Source organism: Chelonoidis abingdonii, chromosome 16 (assembly GCF_003597395.2).
Source record: "Chelonoidis abingdonii isolate Lonesome George chromosome 16, CheloAbing_2.0, whole genome shotgun sequence".
NCBI classification, from domain to species: domain Eukaryota; kingdom Metazoa; phylum Chordata; order Testudines; family Testudinidae; genus Chelonoidis; species Chelonoidis abingdonii.
The window spans coordinates 17,145,353-17,163,483 of record NC_133784.1 but is presented as its reverse complement, the minus strand read 5'-3'; the positions used below and the strand labels follow the sequence as shown (position 1 = coordinate 17,163,483).

Sequence of the window (18,131 nt, the reverse complement as noted above, 5' to 3'; positions counted from 1 at the left end):
GCGGAGCGGGCCCTGCCTCCTCGCGCGCCAGCCTGACGTGGCGGCTCCCTCCCCGCACAGGGCGATGAAGGCGCTGATCCTGGTGGGCGGCTACGGCACCCGGCTGCGGCCGCTGACGCTCAGCACCCCGAAGCCGCTGGTGGAGTTCTGCAACAAGCCCATACTGCTGCACCAGCTGGAGGCTCTGCGCCAGGTAGGGCCGGGGCCGGGCCCGGGCCCCGAACCCCGCCCCGGCGGCTCCTAGGCCCCCGCCGCTGACTCGCTTTCCCCTTCCCCGGCAGGCGGGCGTCGATCACGTGATCCTGGCTGTCAGCTACATGTCGGAGGTGTTGGAGGGGGCGATGCGGGAGCAGGAGCAACGGGTGAGTCCGGGGGCGCAGGGAGCCCCCGGGTCACAGCGCGGGGTGGGGGCTATGTGGGAGGGGCTGGGTTATGTGGGGGGACAAGGGGGCCATGTGGGAGGGGCAGGGGGTTGGGCAGAGTAGCGTGGCGTTGGGGGGCAGCGAATGGTCATTGGTGCAGTGCATCTTCCTGACCCTGGATTCTGTTACCTTTCTTAGCTGGGCATTCGCATCTCCCTGTCTCATGAGAAGGAGCCACTGGGCACAGGTGAGTCTGTGCCCATCCCCCATGTTCAATGGGGCCCCCTGCAGGGTTGGCCAAGGGGCCCAACTACCTGCTCGTGCAGTTTACAGGTACGGAGTGAGGCTTCTCGTTCCAACGCATAAAACTGAAGCTAAGTGGCTGGCTCAGCACAGGGTAGAGCCAGAGCTTGCTGGCAGCTGTTGTATCCACCTTGGGGAGCAGTGGGTGGCCTTGCCCCCCTGCCAGCTCTCTCTGAGCCGTGTTCCCTCCACAGCGGGGCCCCTGGCGCTGGCCCGGGAGCTGCTGACTGAGAGCTCGGAACCTTTCTTCGTCCTAAATAGCGACGTGATCTGCGACTTCCCCTTCACAGACATGGTGCGATTCCACAAGCACCACGGCAAGGAGGGCTCCATCGTGGTGAGTGCCCAGGGCTGGATCCGGTGGGTCGGCACAGGACTGGCTCCTGCCACCGCCTACTGACTTGGTGTACCATACTGGACTTGTTCCTGGGCTTTTAGGGGCACAGCCAGGAGTGCTGGATCCTGTGTAAAAATGGAGGGCCATGCCCCCGATCCCACTCCCTGGCGTGGCTCGACGCTGGAGCCGGGCCAGGATAACCTCTGAAACCTTTTTTAAAAATCAGTGTTACATTAGGTATTCTCCAGTCATCTGGTACAGAGGTTGATTTAAGTGATGGGTTACATACCACAGTTAGTAGTTCTGCCCTGTGTGGGGGGGCCAGGGTGCCCAAGAGCAGCCTCCAGCCTGTGTTTGTGCCCCTAGAGCTGTGCCACCCAGACTAGATGGAGGGTCTGGGGTACCCCACAGTTGCCTAGGCTCTCTGGGCAGCTATTACCATGACCATGCTTCTGGCCTAGCCAGGGGTCGGGGCCTCAGAAGGAAGAGGAGGAGCAGGAGGCAGGGCTTCTTGGTGAAATGTGAGGGGCTAAGGCCCACCTCAGTTCCTCCCTGCGAAGAGGCTGGTGCTACTAGCAGGGACCACGCTTCATTGTCGGCGGACTGATCACCTTATCAGCCCCCTGGGCATGAAGCACAGCCCTGCTGCTGCCTTTATGACCCATCTCTAGGGGTGGCGAGTTGTATGGGGGGCCTGGCTCCACTAGTGTTTGGGGCTGGGTCTCTCCCCCACCCCCGCCCACCTGCTGCCCCCATGCACCTCGCCCAAGTGTCCCTGCCTGCCCTGGGCAGTGGCCAGCTGCTCTGTGCTGCACTTCCTCGCCAGCCGCTGCTGCAGCGGGCCGCTACAAGGCAGTGGTGCCGGGGGCAGGCTGAGGTGGCTGCTGTGCCGGAGGAAGGGAGGAGGCACGTGACAGCCCCCCTCCTCCCTTCTGGCAGGCAACTCCAAGTTGACCCCAGGGTGGGTGGGGGCAATTATCCTGGCTGGATCTCCTGAGCAGCAGCCTGGGGGAGCTTGGGTGAGTGTCAGGCTGAGCTGGGTGAGTGTTGAGCTGGGAAGGGGGTCCCCCTCCCCCGGAGCTCACTGCTGCAGGTGGGGAGAGGGCTGGGGGAAGTTCTCTCTGGTCTCCTACCCTAGCCCTGGAGCAGCTTGCCTACTGCATTCCAAACTACTCATCCCTGGCCCAGCCCTGCACCCCAATTTTCTCTCCCAGCCTGGAGCTGCATGCAGCACCCAAACCCCCTCCCAGAGCCTGCACCCAAACCTCCTCCTGCACCCCCTTCTGCACTCCAGCCTCCTCCCCCAGCCCAAAGCCTGCCCCCAGCAGCCAAACTCTATCCTGGAACCCGCACTCCTCCCGCACCCAAGGTTCTTTCTAGAACCTGCATCCCAAACCCTCTCCTGCACCCAAACTCTCCCACAAAGCCTTAGGCAGGTGGGCAGGGCAGCGGGGGTGGACTTGACCCCTTTCTGGGCACCATCAAAAATTATACAAACCTGCTGCCCCTGCCTCTCCTCCCCCGCCCCCCACCAAGTACAGCTGGTAGAAATTGTACTACTGGCTGTGCAATCCTGGCCAAGTCCTTTCCGCATGCCTCAGTTTCCTTGTCTGTTAAAAGGGGCAACAGCCCTGGCCCCTTTCCTGGCCAATGTAGTGACTGGTCTGGCAGAGCCTACCTGCTCTTCCCTCAGTCATTCCGCAGGGAGGTGCCTTGCAGTGACTTTGCCTTGCAGGTGACAAAGGTGGAGGAGCCCTCCAAGTACGGGGTGGTGGTGTGTGAAGCCGAGACAGGACGCATCCACCGCTTCGTGGAGAAACCCCAGGTGTTTGTCTCAAATAAGATAAATGCTGGCATGTATATCTTCAACCCCAGCCTCCTGCACAGGATCCAGGTAGGGAGCTGGCCAGCTGTGGGCCCGGCCTTCAGCAGGGAGAGTGATGGCTGGGAGTGGGAGGGAGGGAGGCATGTCTCCTGGTCTGCACCCCCTCCCTCCCTGGGTTTGTGTGCATGTGTAGCAGAGGGCAGGTGGAGTCTGTGTGTTGGGCTGGGGGTTTTCCAGGAGACAGGCGGCTGTGGAAGGGGAGGGATTCCCAGCAGTTGGGACACTCAGCCAGATCAGTTGGAGCCAAGGAGGATGAAGGCAGAGACCAGGCCCATCCAGGAGCACTTATGACCATCTGGAATCTCTAGGCTGCATGTAGATTTAACAGCCATGTGCTTGCAGGGCATTGTGGGAACTGGGAGGCTGTGCACTCTGGGTAAACGGGAGCACGAGGCTGGAAGAGATGTCCCTGACTGGGCCGTGTGTGTGTCTGTCTGTCTGTAGCTGCGGCCCACCTCCATAGAGAAGGAGATCTTCCCGGTGATGGCTCAGGATGCGGAGCTGTATGCCATGGAACTGCAGGGTAAGGGACCCCGCTGAGACCCCTTCCCAGCCCCAAAGTAAAGGAGACATTCATTCCCGCCCCCTCTCCCCCGCCCCAGCACAAAGGAACCCTCCTGGCCCACGTCTGTGTGCCTCTTGCGCCGGTGGCATCAAGTGGGTATATGAGCTGCCTTCTCTGGGCCCATCCAGGAGGATGGGGGGAATCTCCTGTGCTTATTGCGGGGGTTTGGCATATTTCAGTTGCCCTCCCTGTAAGCTGTGAGTGCTGCTCTGTCTCTACAGGCTTCTGGATGGACATTGGGCAGCCCAAGGACTTTCTGACGGGCATGTGCATGTTCCTGCAGTCGCTGAGGGTCCAGCACCCAGAGAGGCTGCACGCGGGCCCTGGCTTCGTGGGGAACGTGCTGGTGGTGAGTGCCTGTGCTCCTCCACCCAGCAGTGTGCTTGGGGTGCTGCTTCCATCCTGACATGGTTGGATGTAGATGCACCCCCAGTGTGACACCCCGTGGTGGGCTTGCAGTACTCTGGTCACCCTGCTGCTGGCCTCGCCCCGTTCCCTGGGAGCTGAGCCGGCTCGTGTGGCTCCTGATGGTAGGGCTCTGTAGCGGGCCATGGGCTTTGGCTTGCTGAGCTCTGCTGCTGCCTGCTAGGAAATTCAGACCCAGAACACTAACTAGCACTGGCCTCCAACCTGTGCAGCCCATGTGGGACCCCAGCAGGCCTGCTATGGCCAGCCCAGCCAGGTCCCTCATCCCATTGGGCCTGGACCCTCCCAGACAGGGAGTGTGGGCTGCCTGGGCCCTGTCTGAGGAAGCTGAGACAGGGCTCTTGCTGTTGTGACAACAGCCTGGACTAGTCCTGGCCAAGGGGCCATCTAGGCTCATGCTTTCCAGCCCAAGGAAAGGAGCTGGCTGTAATTCTCTCTCTTGGGCAGTGCCTGGGGCCCAGCCCACAGGGAGGGAGTGGAAAGAACAGAACATAAGAACGGCCACACTGGATCAGACCAAAGGTCCAGCTATTCCACTGTCCTGTTTTCCGACAATGGCCAATGCCAGGTACTTCAGAGGGGGTGAGCAGAAAAGGGCCATTATCAAGTGATCCATCTCCTGTTGTCCAGTCCCAGCTTCTGGCAGGCAGAGGCTAGGGACACCTGGTGCTTGGGTTGCATCATTGACCATCTTGGCTAATAGCCACTGGTGGACAGATCCTCCAAGAACTGATCTCATTCTTTTTTGGAACTCAGTTATAGTTTTGATCTTGCCAGGGGGTGTTGTGAATGAGGTCCCCAGGGTGAGTGTGCATTGTGTGAAGAATGTTTGTTTTAAACATGCTGTCTGTTCATTTCATTGAGTGACCCCTGGTTCTTGTGTTATGTGAAGAGGTAAATAATACTTCCATATTCACCTATTCCACACTAGCCATGATTTTATAAATCTCCATCATATCATCCCTTAGAGGTCTTTTTTGCAAGCTGATCAGTCCCAGTCTTTTTAATCTTTCCTCCTATGGGAAGCTGTTCCATACTGCTAATAATTTTTGTTGCTCTTCTCTGAACCTTTTCCAATTCTAATATATCTTTTTTGAGATGGGGCAACCAGAATACACACACTGTTCAAAGTGTGGGTGTACCATGGCTTCATATAGTGGCATATATTTCTGTCATATTATCTCTCCCTTTCCTAATGATTCCCAACATTCTGTTCACTTTCTTGACTGCTGGTGCACATTGAGTGGATGTTTTCAGAGAACTACCCACAGTTACTCCAACATCTCTTTCTTGAGTTGGAACAGCTAACTTAGACCCCATTATTTTGTATGTATAGTTGAGATTATTTTCCAGTGTGCATTACTTTGCATTTAGACTCATAGACACAGAAAGGACCATTGTGATCATCTAGACTGACCTCCTGCATAATACAGGCCACAGAATCTCACCCACTCACTCCTGTAACAAATCCCTAACCTATGTCTGAGTTAGTGAAGTCCTCAAGCTGCAGAGAATCCTCCAGCAAGTGACCAGTGCCCCATGCATCAGAGGAAGGTGAAAAACCTCCAGGGCCTCTGCCAATCTGCCCTGGAGGAAAATTCCTTCCCGACCCCAAATATGGCGATCAACATTTAATTTCATCTGCCATTTTGTTGCCCAGTCACCCAGTTGTAGGAGATCCCTTTGTAACGCTTCCCAATCTGCTTTGTATTTAACTATCTTAAATAATTTTGCATCATCTACAAACTTTGCCACCTCACTGTTTACCCCTTTTCCAGATCATTTACAAATATATTGAACAGCACTGGTCCCAGTGCAGATTTTCAGGGGACCCTGCTATTTACCTCTGCCCACTGTGAAAACTGACATTAATTCACACTCTGTTTCCTGTTAACTAATTATTGATAAATGAGGGCCTTCCCTCTTATCCCATGACAGCTTATTTTGCTTAAGAGCCTTTGGTGAGGGACCATGTCAAAGGCTTTCTGAAAGTCCAGGTGCTCCTTTGGCACCTTGATGGCCTAGTGGCCCCACTGATTGTTTGGAAGGCTTCCTGCTTCTGATGGACTTAAAGGATTTTTTTACTGGCAGTTCTTCTCTTTTGCTAATTACTCTTCACATTCTTTTCTCAGCTGTCTCATTCATTCATTCCTTCTTAAGCACCCAGCATTGGCTACTGTTTGCAGACAGGATACTGAGTTAAATGAACCATTGGTCCAATTGTATGGCTGTTCTTATGTTAGTTATAATTTTACACTTCACTTGCCAGAGTTTAGGCTCCTATTTTCCTCAGTAGGATTTGACTTCTAATTTATAAAGCATGCCTTTTACTCTGTTGGTTAGTCATGTAGTAATTTTTTGTTCCTCTTACTACAGTAACTCCTTGCTTAATGTTGTAGTTATGTTCCTGAAAAATGCAACTTTAAGTGAATCCAATTTCCTCATAAGAATTAATGTAAATAAGAGGGGTTGGGTTCCAGGGAAATTTTTTTCACCAGACAAAAAACTATCTATATATACACACACAGTATAAGTTTTAAACAAATTAATACTGTACACAGCAATGATAATTGTGAAGCTTGGTTGAAGTGGTGAAGTCAAAGGGTGGAAGAGAGTGGGATATTTCCCAGGGAATGCCTTGCTGCTAAATGATGAACTAGCACTCAGCACTCAAGGGTTAACACGTTGTTAATGTAGCCTCACACTCTACAAGGCACCACAGATGGAGGGAGGGGAGACAGCATGGCAGACAGACACAGCCAGACACATACCCTGTGTGTGGGAGAGAGTGATGTGCATTGCCTCTTAGAGTGTGGTCTGCATACTTAAAGTACATTTCCTTTTTAAGTATATCAGCAAGCTCTCTCCATCCTGCCCCACCCTGCTCTATATGGAGAAGGGGTAAGCAGGGGGCAGGAGAAGAGAGGAGGGGAACCCATCGCTGACATTAGCCTCACTCCCCCCCCCCCCATAGCAAGGCAGGAAGGCTCCCAGGAGGCAGCTTTTCAAGGCAGAGGGCAGGAGCATCATGGCAGTAGTGGGGAGGGACTGCTGACATTGGTAGCTGCTGGGGCGGCTGCTGCACAGGAAACTTAGGGTATGGCTACACTCACCTTTACAGCGCTTTAAGATACAGCGCTGTAAAGCGTCGTATAATCAGGGCGGCAGCCGGCTGCAAAAACGGTCACCCGTAGAGGATGTGGTTTACGTGCAGCGCTGGGAGAGCTCTCTGCCAGCGCTGCCACTCTGACCACACTCACACTTCAAAGCGCTGCCGCGGCAGCATTGAAATTCCAAGCGTAGCCATACCCTTAGAGGAGCTGCTAGTCCACCCTGGTTCCAAGCCCCCACCAGCTAGCTCCAATAGGCTGCTCTTTCTGCAAGCAGTGGACAAAGCAGGCAGCTTCCAAACAACATAAGGGACTATTGTGCAACTTTAAATGAGCATGTTCCCTAATTGATCAGCAACGAAACAATGTTAACCAGGATGACTTTAAGTGAGGAGTTACTGTATTTTTTTTTTTTTTTTTTGTGGTATACATTTAAGCCTCTAATATGGTGTTTTAAAGCGTTTTCATGCAGTTTGCAGGCATTTTACTACTGAAACTATTAGTTTTAATTTCTGTTTAATTAGCTTCCTCATTTTTGTGTAATTCCCTTTTTTGAAGTTAAACGCTACTATGATGAGTTCCTTTGGTATCCTCTCCCCCGCCCCCCATGTTAAATTTAATTACATTATTGACACTCTCACGAAGTGGTTCAACTATATTCACTTCTAATCTCTATCAGCATTTCATAATCACTGTCCTGGTCAGGTGGTATATTCCCACTGGTATTCTCTTATTATTCAAACATGGAATTTCTATCTACAGCAATTCTGGTGCTGTTTGATTAATTTAAGATTTTTACAAGTTTCACTCTGTTTTCTTTTACACTCCCCCACTAGCACGACCTGCTCTATCATTACAACATATATAGGATCCTGGTATTACCGTGTCCCATTATCATCATTTAACACTAGACACTCAAGTTCTCCCATCTTAGTATTTAGACTTCTTGCATTTGTATACAAGCGCATATAAAACTGGTCAATATTTGGTTGTCTGCCTTTGTGATATAATTGAATGGGACTCTTTCATTTGACTGTTTCTCTTCAGTTCCTACTTGCACTTAATCAACTTTTGTCCTCGCCTCTTTACTAGGATATAGAGAATCCCCATTAGTAGATCCTCCTCTAAGGGGTGTGTCTGTCCAAACCATGTCAGCTTTCTCTCAGCCCTTAGATTAAAAACTCCTTTGCAACCTTTCTAATTTGACATGCCCGCAGTCTGGTTCTGTTTGGATTAGGTGGAGCCCCTCCTTCAAGTACTGGCTCCTTCTTTCCCTAATAAACCTAAGCCCCTCTTCCTAACACCATTGTCTCATCCAATGAGACCCTGCAGTTCTGCCTGTCTGGCCGGCCCTGCACATGGAATTGGAAGCATTTCAGTGTAACAGAGCACTTCCCTTTTCCTGGATTCTAGCCTCTTACCTAGCAGACTACATTTGGCCTCCAGGACCTCATCTGCCTTGCCCTATGTCACTGGTACCTACATGTAGCATGACCACAAGCCCGTCCCAAGCACTGCATATACATCTGTCTAGAGGTCTTGAGAATGCAACCTTTGCACCTAGCAGGTAATTCACCATGCGCTTCTCACAAACCAAGCTGTTGTTCTAATAATTGAATCCCCCATTACTATTACCTGTCTCTTCCTAATTAGTGGAGTCCCTTCCCCTGGAAGGGTGTCCTTGGTGTGAGAGGAGGGTCCTAAGTAAGGGTTTATTGCCTTCCGCTGCAGCTTGATGGTCTCTTTCCCTGAGACCTTCATCCTCCTCAGAAGCCCAGAGGCTGTCAGACCAAGGATGGGCCAGCTCTGCTGTATCCCAGAAGGCTTGATATTGTACTCTTCTATCTCCCTTAGCTCCATTGGTTCAGCCACTCCAGTCTCTGAGGGCTGCAAGCAGCTCCTGGTCATGTGCCCATGAGGCAGGTAATCATCCATCCTTCACTCAGTGCAATAAACTGGAGAGCCTCCGCTCTGCTGCTGGACTTGTACTCTTGCCTGCAGTATTTGTACTCTTGGAGCCTGTGGTGGGAGAGGGGAGTCTTTCTTGGCCTAGCTTTAGGGAATAGAAAGTATATCTGGCTCTCTTGCTCACTCCCTAACCTCTCCTCATTGCTTTGGAGCTGGCTTTTCAACCCTCGTCTACCCGAGTAGCTCTGCCCCCTGGTTAAGGGTTCAGGACTTAGGGATCGAAGCTCTCAGCTAACCTCAGCACATGGTACCCAACCAGCCCATACTATACACTTCAGTCAAACAGGCCCATAGCAAATACACGCCATACTCATCCCAAGGGTCAGGCAGAACATTGTGGAGTGCTAAAAAAAACTTGCAGTCTCGCTGGCTGAGCAGGTGCCAGAAAGGTGAGGGATGGGCATAGAGAGTAGCCCTAGAGCTGTGCTGTCACTGGGGTCCTGAGGCGGCCTCTGAGTATGGCTGAGCCCTGCAGCTCCCACCAAACAGTCTGCATGGGCTGAGCGAGGTGGGCTGGCCCCTTCTGAGGGCACAGGCTATTGAAAGCATCTGTAATAGCACTTCCCTTAGAGGTAGCTACCCCCTCTCATGCAGGACTCCATGCCAAGTTATGGTTATGTAGGGACAGGATGACACTGGGATTGGCTACTGGGAAGGGGGGAGCCTGGGGTGGAGGCTCCCCTCTCTCTCTTCCCTGCCTGCAACAGTGGGGGTTACAGTGAGCTCAGCAACTGACCTGAGGAGCAGGCCCTTGCTGGGTTACCAGGTCTGGCATCTGTGCCTAAGTACTGGCAGGTGCAGCATTTGGGGGGGTGTCGGGGGTACTGGCAGGCTCTCATCTCTGTAGGAGAGCTATGGGGCCTCCTCCAGCAGAGCAGGCTGGGAGTGTGATTCCTTTGGGCTGGTATCTCCTGGCACAGGGCTGCCTTGAACCAGGGAGCTCCCTGCTGCTGGGTGAGGGTCCCCTATGCTGATAGAGAATCAGCCAGGACTTGGGTCCATGGCTCTTCTTGCTCAGCCATCTGCTCTGTTCTCAGAGGGCAGCTCCTCTAGCCATGCAGCTGAAGCATATGTGCCAGCCCTGGCCAGACACCCCTAGCACCATGAGGACTGGAGCAGTGGGAATTGGTGCCAGGGCAGGGCAGCTGCCCCTGTAGTGTAGGCCCACATCCACCTCACTCTTCCTTTCCAGGACCCAAGTGCTCAGATCGGTGAGAACTGCACAATTGGCCCCAATGTCACCATTGGGGCTGGGGTGGTGGTGGAGGATGGGGTACGGATCAAGCGCTGCACCATCCTGAAAGGCTCCCGTATCCGCTCCCACTCCTGGCTAGAATCCTGCATTGTTGGCTGGCTGTCATCTGTTGGCCAGTGGGTGAGTTACCTGGTAGACTGGCGCATGCCTTCAGCAGGGCCTAGCAGCCAGGAGGCTGGCTGTGTATCTATCACAGACACTTGATGGGTAGTTGACTGGTGCTCCCTGGTGAGTCATGGCTGTGATCAGTTTTCTTTTGGGGGCCATGCTTGGCTGGTTTGGGGGTGCTAGGGCACACAGTGGCAGCAAGGCCCAGGACACAGTCCCTTCCTGCACAAGAACAGAGGTGGCAGCTGGAGTTTGTATCCTCGCCCCCACCTCGGGGGTGGAGAATCTGGCTTTAGGGCAGGCTGGAGTTAGAGAGACTAGATCCCAGTTCATCCCTCCTCTGGGAGCAGGTATGGGAGAGGCCAAGCTGCTCCTAGCCCTGACAATAGGGAGCTGCTGTTGTGCCTGACTGCAGGGGTGGTGGTGGGTCCCATCGCTCCTCTAGCCTATGGCCCCAGCTTGTTGTGGGGGGAGGGGCCCAAGCAGGAGCCAGGAGAGGCAGCATAGAGTTGGGTGGCTGAAGCACCATGCAAGTCCACCCACCTACCCAGGCTGCGGAAGACATGCTGCTTCTGATGCAGGGAGCATGTGGTGGGCCTTGGCTGACAGGCGGCCTGTCTCGGTTAGGTGCGGATGGAGAACGTGACAGTGCTGGGCGAGGATGTCATCGTCAATGATGAGCTCTATCTCAACGGGGCCAACGTGCTGCCACACAAGTCCATCGCAGAGTCGGTGCCAGAGCCTCGCATCATCATGTAGCGGCTGGGCTGGGCTAGGCCAGCTCCCCTGCTACTGAACTGTTAACACTGTTTCCTGGAGTAGAGCCCTGCATTTTGTGGGGGAGGGGGAAACAGGAACTGGCTTTGCTGGCACAGCATCTCTGCCAGGGTGCCTGGGAGAGATTCACAGCAGGGAGCAGTACTAGGCCCTCATAGGCTGCTGGGCTCTGAGGAGGCTGCTGTTGGGAGGGTCTTGGGGGTGGGGGGGGCATGCCTCCATGCTGGAGCAGCAGAAAGCAGGGGGCCACAGCTGCAACATGCCTGTCCTAGGTGCTGGTAGGAGCTTGGTGTGCCACTGAGGGCCAGGCCTACAGGGCCCTACCCAATACAATTACACTGTCTAAAAGCACTGAATGGCCTCATGTCACCTTCTTTCTGTAGGTGGTCCTGTGGCCTCTCCCCCCCACCAATACCACTCTTGTGTGTCTCTATCCCCTTCTGAGGCAGCTGTCCTGGCACAGGTGCTCTTAGATCCACAGGCCTTGCGTTGTCATGTGTCACACACAAGATGCCACCCCATAAGGAAGAATAATTTAATGCTCTCGTGCAGAGAACTGACCCCAGCTGGGGCAGGTAACAGCACCCAATGCACAGCACAGAGCATCCCACAGGGCTGGTCACAAATCACACGCTACTGCTAGTCCCACCCCACCTGCAGCAGAGCTCAAGCATTAGCCTTTCCTCTAGCTGAGAGACCCAGGCCAAGGATTCTGCACCAACGAGCAGGGACACCCACCCCCATTGCCAGCTACACATTCTCATGCTGCTGCACGGTGAGGTGCCCCATACTTCTCCCCCACCAGGCTAAAGCTGGGGGACTGCAGGCTGCCAGGTCCCAGCCAGTTACAGCTCAGCAGAGAACTCAGCCACAAGGGCCCAGGCCTAGACCAAGCCAGCTGTGAACAGCCTCTGCTCTCGGTCTAGCTTAGCACAGAAGCAGCAGCTCTCTCCCATCTGGCTGCCCAGTACCCAGAGCTTGGGCCAAAGCGTGCCTCACCCCCAGTGAAGGGAAGCTGGCAGTGGCAGGACGCAGCGCAGAAAGGCTCACCACGTGAACAAATGCTCCATAGCAAATGGCAACAGCAGCAGGGCAGGCCCTGGGGTCAGCCAGGGTCCTACATAGGCCATTGCTGAGACTCCAGTAGATACATGCTGGCATTAGCCTCACAAGGGAAAGGCATTGCCCTTCAGCCCTTACTGCTCAGGCCTCCCCACACCTGCTGAACAGGCTGAGCCCAGCCTTGGCTCAGACGGGAAGAGCAGCACCTCCACCATCTGCTGGTGTCCTTCACCCTTCTGAGCAAGGGGGCTGGGCTGTGGAAGGGCCCACAACTAACCAGAGCTAGGCCACCCCCTAGTGGAGGCTAAGGGAAAGGAGCCTCAGGAGCCTGCAGGGTCAACCCCCTGCTAGGAGCTGGCTGGCTTGGTGAAGTCATCCACGCCTGTGATGGTAGCCTTGCAGAAGAAGCAATCCTTGTTGTTCATCAGGTGCTGGTTGATGCAGGCTCTGAAAAGACAAAGCTTGTACCATGAGGGAGCTGTGCCCAGCCTTGCACCTAGGCGAAGCGCTTCCCTTGAGCAGTGGAGCCCACAGCTGCACCCCTGCTGTCATGCCTGGAGCCCCAGTGTGGTGAGGGATGGGGCCTGGCCCTCTCCCCAGGAGAGCCCCTCCCAGCACATGCAAAAAGGTCCAAGAGCTTCCAAGGAGCATAAGCCATGTCCTTGGGTTCCAGACACAGTCTTTACCAGTGTAGGGGTTCAAGGGGAGCAGAGAAGCAGAGCTCTCCCTGGCTCCTAGCCTGTGGGGCTGAGCAGACTCCCTTGTTCCTGGCCCCCAGCAGGGAGGGAAGGGGTAGAGAGCCACTGCAGTTACTCACTTGCAGGACTTGTGGGAACATGGCCTGAAGATGGCTGAGATAGGGTGTGCGTAGCAGATGGGGCACAGGTCCTCCTCACTGGTGGGCTGCAAAGACAATCACCCAGCCTCGATTAACAGCTGAAGGCACCCACACAAATTTGTTGCCATTTGGCTGCTTCCTGCCAGACAGCAGCACTGGGGATGCTGCACCAAGCAGCCTGAGCCCGGCCCTCCTGTCCCTTGTAGCCCAGGCTGGCAGCTGCCCCTGGGTTGCTCAGGCTTGTGGCCTGTGCAGTAGCTCTGGGCCAGGGCAGTGGGACACAGCCTTGTGCGGTCTCGCCCAGCGTGGCAGGGATTTAATGCTGGAGAGACTCAGATTACCTAGGGACTCCCAATCGCACCTCATATCCCAGGTTTGGCCAAGCGAGCCTCTGCCCCAGGGAGTTTTCCCAGCCAGCTGTCACCCCAACATGCCCACTGTGTGGCCAGTTCCCAGTGGTTCCAGCTGCCAGGCACAGAGAAGTGGGTGAATGTAGCATTCAGCAAAGTGCTGGGTACATAGCTGGCTGAGCTGTGCAGTGTGTGGCCAAGCCAGGCAGCATGTGTGAAGCCAGCCCCAAGGCTGCCCAAGCTATATACCCTGCCACATCACCATCTGAGCTAGCATGACGGGTTCCCCCACCTCCACCCCAGGAAGGGCACAGCCTCCATCCCCTGCAAGGCTGCTGGTTTCTGGGCTGGGCAGGGCCTGGATGCGTACCAGGCAGGGACTCACCAGTATGGAGGCAGCTGCCTGCTTTGACTCTTCACTTAGGTGGCTCAGCATCTGCTCCACCTTGGCCAGCTCCTCCAGGCTGATGTAGTCTGTGTCTGTGGAGAGAAGGGCTAAAGTGAAAGGGAAGAGAGCACCAGGGCTGGCCCCTAAGGGGAGGGTGGGTACTTGTGGGGCACACAGCACAGCTCCGTGGCTGACTTCATGCCAGGACACCCCACTGGCTGGGGGCCGCCCAGGAATGGTAAACTGCAGCCGTGTTAGCTGGACAGGACTGTGTGAGGTGCAGTGTCCCCACATGCAGGCACAGGATGAGCCGGAGGGGGTGTCCAGGATCCCGGCAGCATAAGAGACAAGCAGAGCGCTGGTCATGCCGCTTCCTCCCTGCAGGGCAAGGCCAGAGAGACGGGCACCTGCTCTCTACCAGAAGCTGTGTGCATGCGTTAGAACCTGCCTGAAAGCCGCTGGTGGGCAAGCAGCATTGAGTGGGGTTTGGAGAGGGCACTGAGGGTCAGTGCACCTGAAGGTGGCATACAAGCAAGTAGGTTGGGCTGGGGGGAGCTAGGGAGGACCAAGATGGCAACAGGCCTAGGCCAGCAGCGATGTGAGGGGGCAGATGCTGGTCCTGGGAGAGGCTCCAGTGTCAAGGCCTAGGGCAATGAAGGAATGGTAGGGGAAGGGGGCACCCAAGCTGTGTGATGGGAGGCTGGGCAACCCTGACAAGACAAGAGAGCCTGGAGGCACACAGTGTTTGGGGGACCTGGGCCAGCCATGCCATTTCCAAAGGAGGCAGGGAAAATTCTTCAAAGATTATTTCCTTTCTGCTAGCTAGCAGCATCTCTCACTGCAGCTGTCGGTGCTGGATCAGCACACTATGGCCATGCCCGCTCTGCTCCCACTTGCTGCCAAAGGAATATTTCCAAGTGGTAAAACTGAAACAGCATTAACAAATATTCCGGAGATAATGACATTATGACTAAGGAAGACAATCCTATGGTAAATATTCTACTTAGTATGCAACCCTGGCTCCTGAGCCATCCAGGGTGGGGAGAACTGTGGGAGACGGCGCTAGCAGAAAGAAAATTATTTCTGTTCTGCAGCCCAATGTCTCCCACAGTTGTGGCTGTCTGGGAAGTAGTGAGCAGATGCAGGGAGGGTTATGAAACAGAAGTTTGATAGGAAAGTACCCCCTCCAGCCCCTTTTGTGAACTTGCTCAAAAGTCTGTACTATTTCTGAGCCACTGCTTGCAGCACCATTCTGCCACAGGAGCCTCTGCAGAAGACAGAAGGCCCACCCTGTGGAGCTTAATGAAGGTGTTAGCTTTAGACCAAGTGGCCACTTTGTAAATTTCCAAAGCACTTGCTATTTCTCCTGTGAGGTTGCTAAGGATCTCATGGAGTGCACCTTGATCCCTTCTGGGACTGGAGCCTCTGAGGATTCAGGGTTCCACAATACATAGTTGGATCCACCTAGCAATGGAGGACTTCGAAGCTCTGATTCTCTGACATTTCGAGTAGGACGACACAAATTGGGAGCCTGATCTTCTTGTGGATTCTGCGCATTTGAGAGATTTTCAAAGCTCTTCTGACATTCCAGGTCTACCACATCTTTGCCGTTGGATGTTGTGGTTTTGGACAGAACAAAGGAAGCACAGCCTCTTGGGAAGTGTGGAAGGAGGAATTTACCTTAGCAAGAAAGGATGCTGGTGTCCCAAGCCCCACCTTGACCTCATGGAACACCCAGTAAGGCTCACATATGGATAAGGCTGCCAGCTCCGACATTCCCTCCTAGCAGACGTGACAGCTACTAAGAATAAGTGTTAATGGATAAATGAAAGGCCGACACTGGAGTCAGCAGCTCAAAGGGATGACTGGCAGGGCCCTCAAAACTAGCAGTAGGTCCCATGCTGGGAAGACTAGCCAGACCAGCAGCTAGGCCAATCAGACTTCTAGAAGGAATCTGGCTACCTGTGGATGGTCTGCAAGGAGGGCAAGGATCCTACAAATAGCACAATACTAAGAGCAGATGCCTGACATGAAATGATACTCAGCTGAAGCTCTCTGTCTGTGTCTTCTTGGAGAAAGTCCAGAATGGCTGGAATTCCAGGATTTCTGGGATTTGCATTGTGTTCTTGGTACCAGTTGTAGAATCTGGATCAGAGAGAGCAGGATATTTTTACTACTGATACTCTCCTAGATGAAAGCAATGTCTTAATGAATCCGGAAGATGGATCAAGACCTTCTAGTGTTTGCCTGTCAATAGCCAGGCTGTTAGCTGAAGCTGTTTTGGGTCTAGCTGAAGAACAGGACCTTTGAAAGGCTGTCCAGTCTCCACAGAACCTGGAGTGGGAGTTCCAGTTTCAGCTCTACCAGGTCTGAGAACCAAGGTCTCCTTGGCCCATGAGGAGTTATAAGAATTACCATCACCGGCTCTCGTTTTATTTTCTGAATCACCTTCCTCAGTAGCAGAAAAGGTGGAAACACATCAAGTAGGCCCTATGGCCAACTGTGCAATCAGGCATCTGTGCCCATGGCTCTGGAGTCTGCTTCACTTGTGAAGCATTTTGGCTTCTTGGCATTTGTATGATTCACACATAGGTCAGTTGAAGGGAGGCAGAACGTCTGAATGGTGAGTCCTGATTCAGGCATCATTTGTAGTTGTTGACCCTGCGCCTGGTGAAACCATCTGCCCTTTTGTGGTTCAGGTCCACTCTGATGTGGATCATCCTGAGGAAAAGGCAGAACTGTTCCATCCACCTCACTATTTCCATTGCTTCCACACTTATTGCTGGATGCCTTGTTCCCCATTGGCTGTTTAAAGGATCTGGAAGGCAGATGGACATGCCTGTGCAGGCTTTATCACGGGCTAACCACCAGTGTAAGTAGTTAAATACCTGTGTTGGAACCCGTACTTTATCTTTAATGTGTTCCAGGGAATGGTCCCACACCTTTAGTATGCAGGCTTGAAGACATCTGATGAGCGATTGTGCCCATGGAGTGACCCATATGCACAGTACCATGAGTCCTGCCACAGCACAGTGCTACAGTAGGCCTGCTGCATCTCTGGAGCAAGATAATACATTTCTGGATTTTCTGAAACCTTTCTAATGATGGGTAGACTTTTGCTATCAAGGTGCCTATTTCTGCTCCCAGGTGGTTATTCTGTTGGATGGGACCAGAGAATTTTTCTTGGCACTGATGACGAAGCTGTGCACCTGGAGGAGATTCAACATCCAAGATGTGATCCTCTGCACTGCTGGAGTTCTGATTGGGATGTTGTCAAGAATAGGGTACAGGTGAGTTCTCTGCAACCTGAGTCTGGCTATCATCACTATCTGTGTAAAACCCTCGGGGCCAAAGACAAGCCAACTAGGAGCATTCAGTACTCATAAAGTTTCCTGCTGTAGGTGAACCTCAGAAGTCTGCGGAGGCACGATCAGATGGGGATATAGAGATATGCGTCTGCAAGAGGTACTGAAGTCAAGAAGTCCCTCTGGACAGGGAAGATACCATACAGGCCAGGGTCTCCATCAGAAACATTGTTTTCTTCATCCACTTGTTCAGCCTTTTGAGGTTGAGAACAGCGCTGATACCCACTATGTGCTTCTCCACGATGAAGATGATGGAGTACAACCCAGCAAACCTTTTTCTGAGGAAACAGTCTCTGTCATGCCAATATCCAGAAGATGAGATATTTCATTCTGGAACAAATTGTTTTTTACAGGGTTGTTGAAATTAGGTGATTGGATGAAGAATGGATGGGGTGGAGCCCACAGTTTGAGGGACTATCCCTGGCTCACTATCACCCTGATTAACTTCTCTGTGGGTTAAAGAAAACCATTCTTCTAGAAAATGGGCAATTCTGCCCCTCTCACTTCTCTCTGGGGCGGAGGCCTACGTAATCAGTCATAAATTGGATTTTTGGGGAATCATAGAATATCAGGGTTGGAAGGGACCTCAGGAGGTCATCTAGTCCAACCCCCTGCTCAAAGCAGGACCAATCCCCAACTAAATCATTCCAGCCAGGGCTTTGTCAAGCCTGACCTTAAAAACCTCTAAGGAAGGAGATTCCACCACCTCCCTAGGTAACGGCGCATTCCAGTGCTTCACCAAACTCACCAGTGAAAAAGTTTTCCTAATACCAACCTAAACCTCCCCCACTTCAACTGAGACCATTACTACTCCTTGTTCTTGTCACGTCGTACCATTGAGAACAATCTAGATCAGTGTCCCCAATGTGGTTCCAGGTGCACCATGCGCCCACCAGGCATGTGTGTGGCCCGCCTAGTGCCCAGCAGGGAGAGAGAAGCCGCGGCTTTGCGCTGCGGGGACAGAGACTCAGGCTGCAGGTGCAGTGGTCTCTTGTTCCCGGCAGGTGGCGGGGCCTGCCTGCGCCCTGCAGG

At 53.5% G+C, this 18,131-nt stretch overlaps 2 protein-coding genes across 3 annotated transcripts in view; one reads left to right on the top strand and one right to left on the bottom strand.

Moving 5' to 3' along the window:
• Nucleotides 1–3: 3 nt before the first annotated feature.
• GMPPB (GDP-mannose pyrophosphorylase B) lies at nt 4–11,447 on the top strand. Its single transcript, XM_032765774.2, has 9 exons — nt 4–193; nt 282–362; nt 561–609; nt 860–1,002; nt 2,738–2,896; nt 3,332–3,410; nt 3,674–3,801; nt 10,149–10,331; nt 10,947–11,447. Exons 1-9 carry the CDS (start codon nt 65–67, stop codon nt 11,076–11,078), a joined length of 1,083 nt encoding a protein of 360 aa, XP_032621665.1. The 5' UTR covers nt 4–64; the 3' UTR covers nt 11,079–11,447.
• A 170-nt stretch (nt 11,448–11,617) lies between these two features.
• Nucleotides 11,618–18,131, bottom strand: part of RNF123 (ring finger protein 123) — a 143,741-nt gene continuing 137,227 nt past the window's right edge. For both annotated transcript variants that reach the window (XM_032765768.1, XM_075072953.1), the window contains 3 exons: nt 13,732–13,826; nt 12,976–13,061; nt 11,618–12,605 (listed from right to left, as the gene is read on the bottom strand). In XM_032765768.1, coding sequence (XP_032621659.1) covers nt 12,506–12,605; nt 12,976–13,061; nt 13,732–13,826 — 281 coding nt within the window. In that variant the 3' untranslated portion in view covers nt 11,618–12,505. The remainder of the gene's footprint in view (nt 12,606–12,975; nt 13,062–13,731; nt 13,827–18,131) is intronic.